The sequence below is a fragment of the Mirounga leonina genome, unplaced genomic scaffold (assembly GCF_011800145.1).
Source record: "Mirounga leonina isolate KUSES-001 unplaced genomic scaffold, KU_Mleo_1.0 Mir_82, whole genome shotgun sequence".
Classification (NCBI taxonomy): domain Eukaryota; kingdom Metazoa; phylum Chordata; class Mammalia; order Carnivora; family Phocidae; genus Mirounga; species Mirounga leonina.
Genome location: NW_023270825.1, coordinates 42961390 through 42974534, shown reverse-complemented (window position 1 = coordinate 42974534; position 13145 = coordinate 42961390). Strand labels below are relative to the sequence as shown.

General features: G+C 35.5%; 1 protein-coding gene across 4 annotated transcripts in view; it reads left to right on the top strand.

Annotated features, from left to right (window-relative positions):
* Positions 1-13145, top strand: part of KTN1 (kinectin 1) — a 110481-nt gene that overhangs the window by 48045 nt on the left and 49291 nt on the right. For all 4 annotated transcript variants that reach the window (XM_034992702.1, XM_034992700.1, XM_034992699.1 and 1 more), the window contains exons 6-12: positions 907-1023; positions 3105-3245; positions 7325-7431; positions 8233-8365; positions 9733-9820; positions 12243-12409; positions 12832-12900. In XM_034992702.1, coding sequence (XP_034848593.1) covers positions 907-1023; positions 3105-3245; positions 7325-7431; positions 8233-8365; positions 9733-9820; positions 12243-12409; positions 12832-12900 — 822 coding nt within the window. The remainder of the gene's footprint in view (positions 1-906; positions 1024-3104; positions 3246-7324; positions 7432-8232; positions 8366-9732; positions 9821-12242; positions 12410-12831; positions 12901-13145) is intronic.

The following is a 13145-nucleotide window of genomic DNA, read 5'->3' as shown; positions in this document are numbered from 1 at the left end:
ATCTTCCCAGATAAAAGACTTCACTCTTATGGGGCACCTGGGTGGCTCAGTCGGTTAAATGCCTGCCTTCGACTCAGGTCATGATCCCAGGGTCCTGGGATCAAGTCCTGCATCGGGCTCCCTGTTCAGTGGGGACTCTGCTTCTCCCTCTCCCTCTGCTGCTTCCCTTGCTTATGCTCTCTCGCTCTCTCTTTCTGCCAAATAAATAAATAAAATCTTAAAAAAAAAAAAAAGACTTCACTATGGAGTCTCACTATAGAGAATTTCTCTCGACTCTTCCTAACTAGCTGCTCTCTTTGTAAAGTTTGTATGATTTCTTCTTTCTTGCTTCTTGAGCTTTCCTTCCAAGAAGATTCCTACCTTCTTTGTTCCTGATGTCAAGTGGAAGATTGTTGGATTTTCCTTTCAGGATATGCCGGTTAATTTCAGAGAACTAGGCACTGGGGTACTTCTGTAGTCTAATATATTTTGACAGGGTTGTCAAGCACTTGTATTTGATCTCCACTACTTTTGGCAGTCTTTTCTGATGTTATGTTTTGATATTACAGATGATTGTTTCATTTTGGTTGTTTGCATTTTGGCTTCATATTCCTCTTTTGATCTTTTTAGGAGGAGGAGGAGGAGATTGCTATCTTGACTCTGGGTTTAAAACTGGAGTCTTAGAATTCTTTGTAAAAAATTTATTTATTGGTTGATATGTGTCCTATTGTATGCATCAGAATATAGAAAGATACAGTGACTTTCATGAATGATATTTCACTGACTAGTACTTGGCCATGATTCTACTTTATATATAATTGTGAACTCTGCATTGGTAAGAACACTTGATATTAGATATTTCATTTTCATAATTTTCATTAGCTCATGTTAACTCTTACTAATTCTGTATTGATTTCCCAATTGTAGTCAAGTAAAGGAGAATTGACTGCAGTTGTACATCAACTTCAAGAAAAAGACAAGTTACTTGCTGCTGTGAAGGAAGATGCTGCTGCTATTAAGGATCGGTGTAAGCAGTTAACTCAGGTGAAGACATTCTTGTATTTAAGGGATATATGTTCTGAATCAGAAGCAGTGAAGGATTTCAGAAATTGTCTGTAATTATAGATTTAATTATTTGTATAGCAAATTTATACCCAGTAAAAGTCACTTTCTTATAGAATTGTGTTGGTGGTGTCTCACTTTTTCATGTTATAGCCTACAAATGAATTACAGTTGAATTTAAAATAACAGTGCTCCTAAATATATTAATTTCAAATAACAGAAGCATTTGGGCATTGGGGGCATGTTTCACTTGGATCTGACCTAGAATTAGTCTCTAAGGAAGCACAGAACTAGGTGTGATCTTGTTTAAATCCAATAAGATAAATGTGGAACTCTTAATAGGTAATTTTATTTATAAAGGGTCTTGTGATATTTATAATTTTTAATCAATGAAGTTCTTCAGACCCCGGAAATTTTACTCTGAGAGGTAAAAACAAACAAAAAACCTTTAAAAAATTATGTAAAAATCATGTTAAATGATAAAAATTTCTAATTAGAAAATAAATCAGTCCTGGGGATATAATGTACAGCCTGGTAACTATAGTTAGTAATACTGTGTTATATATTTGAAAGTTGCTAAGAAAGTATATCTTAAAAGTTCTCATCATGAGAAAAAAAAATTGTAACTATAGTGGTGATGTTAACTAGACTTATTACGGTGATCATTTTGCAATATATATAAATATCGAGCCATGTTGTATACCTTAAACTTATATAATGTTCTATGTCAATTATATCTCCAAAAAAATTATGTAGACTGAGAACGTAATTGAAATTCTATGGAAAATGTGGTCTTATTCTTCTTGGGGTACTGTTTCTCCTTTTAGGAATTAAATACAGTAAATGAGGTTTTTTATCATTCATGAAGCTACTTGATGACATTATGAGGATGGCCTCATTTGAATATAAAACCTTTTATGTGAATTTGAAGTAAAAAGTTAATGGAAAAACTTGGTCAGATTAAGATTAATCAAAGTTGTTACTAAAATAAGCATGTTGCCTTATGTGGCTATGGTTTTCTGACTATCATTTTAAAAATTAAAAAGGTATCCACTTCATAGTAATTCATTGAGCTATATACTTAAGATGTGTGTACTTCTTCCTAAGTGTATTATATACATCAGTATAACACTTTGCAGATGGACGTAAACTCTTCTGGGAGGAAACCATCAAGTACATAAAAGTTATAAATTTTGAGGGTGCCTCGGTGGCTCATTCAGTTAAGCATCCAACTCTTGATTTTGGCTCAGGTCATGATCTCAGAGTTGTGAGATTGAGTGTTGTGTCCCACGCTGGACGTGGAGCCTACTTAAGATTCTCTTTCTCCCTCTTGCTCTGTCCCATTCCCACCCCCCAGCCCCCGCATGTGTGCATATACTCACTTAAAAAAAAAGTTTTAAGTTTTTTGTGTCTTAGATGAGGGGGTATAAACTGATCATGCCTGCAGATAACTTTAAAGTTGGTTGGCTCTCTTTTACTTCGATAATATTTGCTCTAGGAGTTCGTGATAGTTGCAATATAAAATGAAATCACCCTTTTAAGATTTGACTTGGGAAAATAATAAAACTTGGAGTTCTGATTTTTTACTTTCCCTTATTCCAGTCTTCCATTCTGCTATGAACATGTCTTTTTCTTTTCTCTCAGGGAAGAGACTTCTTTTTTTCTCCGCTAGGTTATTTTTTTAGGCCTTTTCTAAATCCTAAAAGCTAGTACCTGCAAATAATAGAAAACTAATTGTTTTGCCTTAAAACTATTCTTTCTTATACTCAAGTTAGACTGTAGGATTTATTCTAGGTTCAGCTCTTTAACTCAGACCAGAAAGTGCATTTGGAATAAGAATAAAGAGAACAGCAAAGTGTTTATGAAAGTAATTGGTACAGGTGGATGCAGGTAAGATGCAGAGACAATTTCTTTTTTAAACCTTTGACCTCAAGCATGTACTTATTTCAGAATTCATGATTGTCTTGTATCATTTTTACTGATGCTAAAAATGTTTATTATAATCTTATGGTACTTATTTTTTTTAGTAGGTTTTCATAATTTTTTTTTCTGGTTTATTCTAGGAAATGATGTCAGAGAAAGAAAGAAGCAATGTGGTTATAGCAAGGATGAAAGATCGGATTGGAACATTAGAAAAGGAACATAATGTATTTCAAAACAAAATGCATGTTAGTTATCAAGAGACTCAGCAGATGCAGATGAAGGTATCTTTTCATTTTTTGAAAACAAAATGAAACTTTGCATTCATTAATTAGCAGACTTTAAGTGCCTAATATGTGTAAGGCTGTGTGCTGGGCGATGGTACATTGGCTAAACTGGCTCCCTGTCTGTAAGTGAGCACCTTTTCGAGCGGGGGGATGAGGCAGAGGCTAGAAGCTGACAAGTAAATACTCCATTACAATATAGTAGTCCTGCCTTATCCCCATTTCACTTTCGGTGGTTTCAGTTACCCATGGTCAACCATGGCCTGGAAGCAGATGATTCTTCTGACATATTGTCAGAAGGTCAGCAGTAGCCTAACACTGTGTCACAGTGCCTATGTCATTACCTCCCATCTCATCACGTAGGCATTTATTATCTCGCATCATCACGAGAAGAGTGAATTCAGTACAATATGTTTTGAGAGAGAGAAATCACTTCATGTAACTTTGATGACAGTATATTGTTATAGTTCTATTTTTAGTTATTAATCTCTTAACTGTGCCTAATTTATAAATTAAACTTTGTGATATGTATGTATGTACGTATGTATAGGGAAAAGACATAGTATACCCATGGTTTAGTACTCTGCAGTTTCAGGCATCTACTTGGGGGTCTTTGGAAGGTATTACCTGTGGGTAAGGGGGGGGATTACTGTAGAGGTAAGCAGTGGGTGCTTCGGAACCATTGGGTTGGGGAGTAGGGAAGATGAGGATTATAGGGAAGTCTTGTTAGAAATGATATGCAAACTGTGTTGAATGTTTTAAAACAATTAGGCATTATCAGATAAGAGAGTGAAGAAATGGGTACTGGGTTATTACTTGGTGTGATTCCTTAGTCCCATCCCTAGAGGTGATTATTGTTCAGTGGGTCTATTTTGGGGCCCAGGATGTAGCTTTTTAATGAGTGCATCCCAGGTGTTTCTGATAGAGATTGCTTAGTGATAATAGTTCATGAGAAATGCAGTAGGAGTTGTGTTTGGAAATCAGGGCTAGAATGAGGAAAAGATCTAGAGATGTAAATAGAGGCCCTGTCTTAAAGGGCCTTATATACCTGAAGACTGGGGAGCCAGTCTTCATTAAAGGAGTTAAGCAACTCAGCAGTGTGATTATATTAGTATTTTTAGTTATTACTCTGGTAGCAGTGTGGAGAGTGGAACAAGATAATTACAAGGCTTTTGCAGGAATCCATGTCCTAGAACAAGGGCCTAAAATCAGATGTTGACAGTGAGGGGTTGAGTTTGAGTGATCCAGAAGAAAGAGTTAGTAGATGGGGGGTTGGTGATGGAGTGGAGGAGAGAGCAAGAGAGAGCTGATAATGAAGGATGACTTCTAAGGTTTTGGCCTAAGTGACCGTCTCTTGGCTTACTTTTACCTCTCTTCTTTGAGCGTTTCAGAAGGTTCAGTTCTTACTGTCTTTTCTACATACTGCTTGTTTCCATGATTCCAGTTAAGTCTGAACCAGTGGTTGGTTGGTTTGTTCTTTCTCTAAGATTGAAATACCATTTTTATCATTGATGAAGAACATGGTTTGGGTCGGCTTACCTAGTGGGGTCTAATATTCCCCCTATTTGAGCTTTCTGGGCCAGTGATTTTTTTTTTTTTTTTTTATGTTAGTCATCATACGTTACATCATTGGTTTTTGATGTAGTGTTCCATGATTCCTTGTTTGCGTATAACACCCAGTGCTCCATTCAGTACGTGCCCTCCTTAGTACCCATCACTGGGCTAACCCATTCCCCTCCCCCCTCCCCTCTAAAACCCTCAGTTTGTTCCTCAGAGTCCGTAGTCTCTCATGGCTCGTCTCCCCCTCCCCTTTCCCCCCTTCATTTTTCCCTTCCTACTATCTTCTTCTTCTTTTTTTTTTTTTTTTTAACATATAATGTATTATTTGTTTCAGGGGTGCAGGTCTGTGATTCATCAGTCTTATATAATTCACAGCGCTCACCATAGCACATACCCTCCCCAATGTTCATCACCCAGCCACCCCATCCCTCCCACCCCCCACCACTCCAGCAACCCTCAGTTTGTTTCCTGAGAGTATCAGTGAGATCATATGATACTTGTCTTCCTCTGATTGATTTATTTCGCTTAGCATAATACCCTCTAGTTCCATCCACATCGTTGCAAATGGCAAGAGTTCGGGTTTTTTTTTTTTTTTTTTTTGATGGCTGCATAATATTCCATTGTGTGTGTGTGTGTGTGTGTATATATATATATATACCACATCTTCTTTATCCATTCATCAGTTGATGGACATCTAGGCACTTTCCATAGTTTGGCTATTGTGGACATTGCTGCTATAAACATCGGGGTGCGCGTACCCCTTCGGATCCCTACATTTGTATCTTTGGGGTAAATACCCAGTAGTGCAATTGCTGGATCATATGGTAGCTCTATTTTCAACTTTTTGAGGAACCTCCATACTGTTTTCCAGAGTGGCTGCACCAGCTTGCATTACCACCAACAGTGTAGGAGGGTTCCCCTTTCTCCGCATCCTTGCCAACATCTGTCGTTTCCTGACTTGTTACTTTTAGCCATTCTGACTGGTGTGAGGTGGTATCTCATTGAGGTTTTGGTTTGGATTTCCCTGATGCCGAGTGATGTTGAGCACTTTTTCATGTGTCTGTTGGCCATTTGGATGTCTTCTTTGGAAAAATGTCTGTTCATGTCTTCTTAGGCCAGTGATTTTTTGAATTATTTCCATTGCTAGCTGATGCTTCAATTTGGAAGTTCTCGTCATCACCTCTAATTTAACATATGTCTAAAATCAAACTCTTGCTTTTGATTAAGTTCTTATTTTCCAACATCTGAGGCATTATTATCCTTATGCTTGAATACTTCGCCTTCTCTCTCTTGCTCGGTTTACAGTTTTTTTCTGAAATCTTTAAGATACTTTATTTCAAGGTACTCTTGCATTCAGTTCTTAGACATCACCTCAGTTTATTATTTCATACTGGCATAATTATAGTGGCTTTTCAGTCTCTCATTTCCATTCTACCATGTAAATAGTATCAGATATTTGTTTCTAAGATATTATTTTGATCACATTGCTAGTCTCATGCTGAAAAATTTTAAATTCTTCTTCACTGCTATCAAAGTCCCAGTGTTTTCCACAGAAAAACACTAATAGCAAAGAAGAAGTGAATGAATCTGTTGTCAGATTCTTACAGTTTCCACTGCTTTGTGCTTTCATTTGACCCAGTCCTCTATCTTTCTAACCCCCAGCCATTTGATATATTTTTTTCCCATTAGTAAATGGGTTATTGAAGAACTGATTTTCCTAGTCTCAAGTGATTTTTTTCTTTTCCTTAATTGCTACTTATATTAATTTGGAAATTAGTCAAGTATTTGTAGTACTCTTATTAAGGGTGGAAGGTGATTTATTTTTTCTTTTAGAGAAGCCAGGATATAGGTTCTATGTGATTTGTTCTCTGAAAAATAGATATATATACTTTAATTTCTCTCAGTTAAATAGTTTTCTTAAAATTATTAAGATTATTCCACATTCTAAAATGAGACCTATCCTTATGGGAATATGAGATTCAGTATTCTTTCTCTTGGTTCTGTAATTCTGAGATAAGAAATAATTTTAGTGAGTAGATTTTTGCGTGATGAATTTGCCATCTATTTGGTTATAGCTCAGTTTGTAACTTAATATAAATGTGTTAAACATATTTTCAGTTTTTAAACTTTGATTACAAATCTTTCATTGAAAACTGCTGACATGAAATTGATACAGAATCAAGATAGGGTTATTCTGTAGGAGTCTGTTGGGTAGGAGGGAAATTCTAAGTCTTTTATTTCTAAAACAGCATTTCTGTTTGTATTTATTTTACATTTCCAGTATGGTAGCCGCTAGCATCCACTTGCATTCTTGAATGTTGTGGCAGCTTGTATTTACTTTGCATTCACCACAATAAAAATGTAATTCATCCTTTAAATTTGTTTATATTTATTTGAGAAAGATGGTCCAGACTTCATTCTTTTGATTCTTTTTACATTCTCATTATAATAAAGTTTCTTTTAAGTTCATTTTGGCAGTCTTTGTTTCTAAAAATCTTATGTTTGTAAAATACTTTTAGTTCCAGCAAGTTCGTGAGCAGATGGAGGCAGAGATAGCTCACTTGAAGCAGGAGAATGGCATACTGAGAGATGCTGTCAGCAACACTACAAACCAGCTAGAAAGCAAGTATGTTTCCAAATGCTTTATTTTTAATTGAATGGCAGAATATTTTCATTGAATGGCGGAATATTTTCTTGGACCATCAAAATGGCGTTTGATAGTGTTTGGTTAGACTTCTGTGTTTTACGTTTGTTTCTAAAATGAATTTTCAAAAACAATTTTCTTGCTATGTGAAGAACCTCTTCAGCTAAACTCTGATAAATATTAGTGCTAGCAGTGCAACACTGTCTACACATTTATGAAACTGAATATTTAAGTTTTAAAACATCTATCCCCTTTAACAGTAGTTCTTAAACTTCATTATTCTGAAGAGCATCTGGCATTTCATTAAAAAAGCATATTCTTGAGTCCTACCCATAAAAGATTATGATTCAGTGGCTTTGAGGTGGAGCCCAGGAATCTGCATATTAAGACATATTCCTTGTGATGGTGATGAAATTGGCTCTGGGCTTTCCTTTGAGAAACTGCCTTAGAGAAGTGTTAGTCGCATGCTTACAAGAATAAGCACTCTGATTTTAATAGATTTTCAGAACACCAGTTTGAGGGTGACACTGTTGACTTATGCTCATGAGTATGTAGCCATCCATTTTTCTTGATTATGGTGATTTTAGAATTTGTGTAATTGTTACCAGAATGATTCAGAGATTATAGTCAACCAGACTTCATTATTAGTAGTCACTTAAAACATTCTCTTTTCACTTGGCTGTAAGTGGAATTACTCAGAAAAACAAATATCAAATATGTTTTGTTTATTCTTTTTATGTGTTTGTAATAATAGGAGGTTCCTAATCCAGTTACTGTTTTCAGGCAGTCTGCTGAACTAAATAAACTACGCCAGGATTATGCTAGGTTGGTTAATGAGCTAACTGAGAAAACAGGAAAGCTACAGCAAGAGGAAGTCCAAAAGAAGAATGCTGAACAAGCAGTTACTCAGTTGAAGGTGATCTATTCCCATCTTTATTTATCATTTCATAAATAATGTAGATATTATTTTTTTTATTTATCTTTATCATTTCATAAATAATGTAGATATTCAGTTCAGGGACCTAAATATGTATGTAGGTTTGAGAAAGGTAGTTTGAGGCTTAAAGGAATCTGTAGTCTAAGTGTTTTGCCTGTGTAGAAGCATGTGCAGTAATGAGAGAATTGAATATAGGCTTGAATCTGAAGTTAAAGACTGAAGATAGGAAAAATAAAATTTGCTGATGGACAGATACAAACAATTTCTTCTTTGGGCAGTTAGGGTTCACATGTGTGAGGCAAAAATCAAGTGGTAAAAATTACCTTTAATATTATTTATCATCCATAACTTGGATTTTTCAGTAAGTTCACTAGAGCATATTTTTCTTCCAGCATTGGAATAGATGATTTTCCTTTGCTTTAGCACAAGACCAAGAAATGCTCCAGTAGCTTTCACTTGAGCCGTAGTATTAAAAAAATCACAGTTTCTTTAGATACCAGAATGGTACTTAGTACCATGAGAAGCTCCTGCTGAGAAGTGATGCATGTGGGGTTGCTCAGGCTACAGAGGAATAGATTTGTTTCTTTTGCACCTTATAGCATATGCACATTGAGTAGAATGGTGAATAGAATTGTACTTTCCTCCTTTTACTGGGGAGAGGATTTATTGAACATATAGTTCAATTTGTGTAAGTCCAGTGTATTAGATTCCTTCCTGGGTCATTGGTAGAATCATACCTAATACCAGTTCCAGAGTGGTAGGGGTTAAAAGGACTTTGAGAATAATTGAATGTGGAAAATAGTGCAGTTTGTTTTCTTGAAGTTTTTATGGGTCCCTGTGGGAGATTGATATAATTGTCCTTTTATTCAAAATTTGTCTTGCTGGTGTGTTTACTGCTGGCACTTATAAATATGGAAGTTCCATATGGATATGGATAAGCAGATAAATGATACTAAAGACCATAGTCATCATTGAAGTGTTGTGCTCTATCTCAAAATTTGAATTTTAGGTTCCTACTGGGGTTTAGCAGTAAAGATACCATCCTGTCTTTTGAAAGCCTATCAGCTGAAGAAAATAAAAATGGGAAACAGATCATAGCTAATAGGTCAGATATATACATAGTAGTAGCTATAGTGATCTACCTGCACAAATATTTGGTTTTTGTAAATCCTGCATTTTGGAGGGTAGAATGACTGTGGCTGATATCTTTGTATAAGTCTGGGCATATCTGCATATTTTATTAATGTAGGAGACTGATGGAATAAGCAGTTTTATGACAAGAGTAAAGACGATGCCTTTTTTTTTTTTTGAAATCCTGTGACTGTGCTGACTTAACCTTTTTCCAGGTTCAGCTACAAGAAGCTGAGAGAAGGTGGGAAGAAGTCCAGAGCTATATCAGGAAGAGAACAGCAGAGCATGAGGCAGCACAGCAAGGTAAGGGGAGAGGTATTCATGTAAATTTAGTATATAGTCCTGGGTTAAATTTTCTCCCCTCTCTATATACGAAGAAAGTATGATTTGACCTTTTTGTTAAGGCCAATAAAAATAGCTTTTGCACTTTCGGAGTACCTTTATTTTTTTAAGATTTCTTAGAATTTCTAAAATAAATTCTCTACTAGCTTTATCCTGAAGCATTAAGTTGCAGATAAAATTATAGTTTATAATAGGGTAATAGGAACCTAGTTTGTGTGTTTTCGTTTCTGTAGTTATTTCCTTTGGTTCCTTGATTACCTCTTTATTTTTTGTTTGTAAGGAAGCACTCACTTTCTGTATTGTGAAGAGAAAGTAAGAGCATTACCATTTCAAATAGTTGACTTAAAACAGTCTACTTAAATGCTAAGTTTCATTACTTATTCTTAATTTGATGACTCCATCTGGGAGATAATGGAGCTTGTATTGTGTGTTATTTGTCTCCATTACTCCTTTTCTCCTGTAGGAGTCAGTGTAGTAAATTATAGTTCCAAACAGTAGGATAGATCATACAATTTTGGCTTTTTAGATCTTTGGTTTCCTCTGATTCCCCATGCCTACCGTCCCTCCATTCCCGTATTTCCCTTTGGTTCCATATTTAAATATACGCAAGATACTTAAAGGCCTTTTTCTTTATACATAAAGTTTATGTCTATGTTAAGATACATTAGCTTATTTTTTAAAGTTATATTTTTTATTTCATCAATGAAGCACATATGAATTTTGACAAAAGAATTGAGCTATAAACTATATTTCTCTATAAACTATGTAACTCTAAACCATAAAACCTCACTCTCACCAGAAGCAGTCATTTTTGCTTTTGGTATTCTCCATCATATTTCTAAATACACATACTATTTGTACACATACTGCTATCTCTTAATAGGTATCTGTTGACTTTTATTTTGGGGAAATGAGGTTTTAACTCCCACACCATTCCTCCCACCTTCCCCTCATTCTACCAATATGGTTACACATACTTCTTGATCATGTCAGTATTTGTTGTTGACATGATTATGACAGTGTAACTCAGTCCTGAGCCAAGAGAAATATTAAAACTGCAGTTGTTCTCATGAATAATGTTGTTTAATTTCTTGAGCTAATTATTGCTTTATGTTTTTAAGTTGTTTGATCCTTATTTTATGATTTAAAATTTTACCTATGGTTAAACTCTAACCCTCTCTCCTCTGCCCACCTCTCAACATATGAGGTAGTGGAGAGTCTTTTCAGTTTTTCCTTCTGGAGTCCTTCGTCTTCCTGTTCCAAGACTTGTGTGTTTTCTAGGTTGGCTCCATAGCTGTCTTCCTGAGACTGTGTTCTGGATACTGTCACCACCAACTTTCTTGCTTTCCTCCCTCGTTTAATCGCGTATCTTTTAGTTCCATGAGAGTATGCCTTTAAGTACATTGGTTAAGGCTTTGCATATCTGAAAAGGTTTTTATTTTTTCTACCTTCATGCTTGATTGGTAGTTTGTTTGGATGGAGAGTTCTAGGTTATAAATAATTTTTCCCACAGAAGTTTGAAGGCATTAATTCAGTGTTTTAACTTTCACTATTGCTGGTAAAGAAATAATTATGCTCTTCTGAGTTCTAATCCTGGATATGACCATTATGTTTAATTATAAGGAGTTCTTTTTTGAGTTGTGTTTCATTCTGTTAATCGTGTCTTGTTATGGCAGTAACATCTTAAAATATGCACACACACGCATTTTCTCTTTTTCCCTATATTTGCCTCTCTTCCTTGGTGGTAGTGGTGGTGGACTTGTTTATTTTATGGGGCCAAGAGGTAACTCTTATGATACCTAGTATCTCCATTTCCCGAGCCTTTCCAGATTTCCTGAACACCTTCCCCTTCCAAGTTAGTGATTATCTCTCCATTCATTTTATCTTAATTTCTGGATTTGGAGTTAATTTGATTGCATCAAAGATAGTTTGTGTTTGTTTCTCATTTTCTTTGTTGTTTTGGGGTCATTGCTAAGAAGAGAAGCAGACAGAAAAGTTGTACTTCGTTCTACACCAGGACATTGTCAGCCATCAACATCTTTCTCTGTTTTCCAAGTAGGAAAGTATAGGGAATTTATAAGAGATTCACTTGATAACTTACTAAAGTGTATTTGGGGAAATAAAGAATGCTTTCAAGAAATGATACAATAGTTTTAAACATTCATGTGCCATTCACTTAACACATTTTTGAGTATGTACTGTGTACCAACCCTTGGACACTGCTCTGGATATAGAGAAAAGGCAGTTCTGTTTTCAGAAAGCTTACATCCTGAGGAGAGATTCAAGGAATTTTTTTCTGGAGGAGATGATACCTGTGCTAAAGATGAGTGGTAGTAACCAGGCAAAGGAAGAGAACTTTGTAAAATACTATGTTTTGTTACAGATTTACAGAGCAAATTTGTGGCCAAAGAAAATGAAGTACAGAGTCTGCATAGTAAGCTCACAGATACCTTGGTATCAAAACAACAGTTGGAGCAAAGACTAATGCAGTTAATGGAATCAGAGCAAAAAAGGGTGACCAAAGAAGAGTCTTTACAAATGCAAGTTCAGGTATCTAATTCTCTCTCTCTTTTTAAAAAATAAAGGTAGGCAGTGGCTGGATGTGTCTCTGTAGAAGAGAACGGATAGTCTACCTTATCCTAATTGTGTAGTGGTGATGAATAATTATAACTTAATTTTTGAGCAGTTGTCACAGTATGGTGTGTTTGAATATGTGCTTAAAGATGTCCTCCCAGTCTTAAATTCTTTGTGTTAGATTCGGGGCAACACAACTTATTCTTAATTTTTACCTTCTACAGCAACTCTCAAAATAGAGTCCTTTAGTCATTGCTGTTTAAATTATGGCTTTGGAATCTAAGAATGCCTTTTTAAAGATAAACAAGTTTGTACCTCATTTTGTTCATGTACATTTTGGCATATTTGTTAACAGCACACTTTTCCCCCCTCTCCTTTTTGGTTGTTACTTATGAAAGGATATTTTGGAGCAGAACGAGGCTTTGAAAGCTCAAATTCAACAATTCCATTCCCAGATAGCAGCCCAGGTAATTGTGCTTTCATATTGCTTGTCATTTCTAATGTATATTATAATAATATAATATGAAATGTATAAATTTAATAATGACATTATATAATAAATAATTCTTAGCCATTAAATTAATCACCTGAATGCCTGTTGAGTGCCAAGCACTGGATTAGTAGTTGGGAAACTAGTCCATGAATATACAGTGATGATTCTGATAGCTAAGCACTCTGATAATTATGTATAGTGCTGTGGGAAAACACCAAG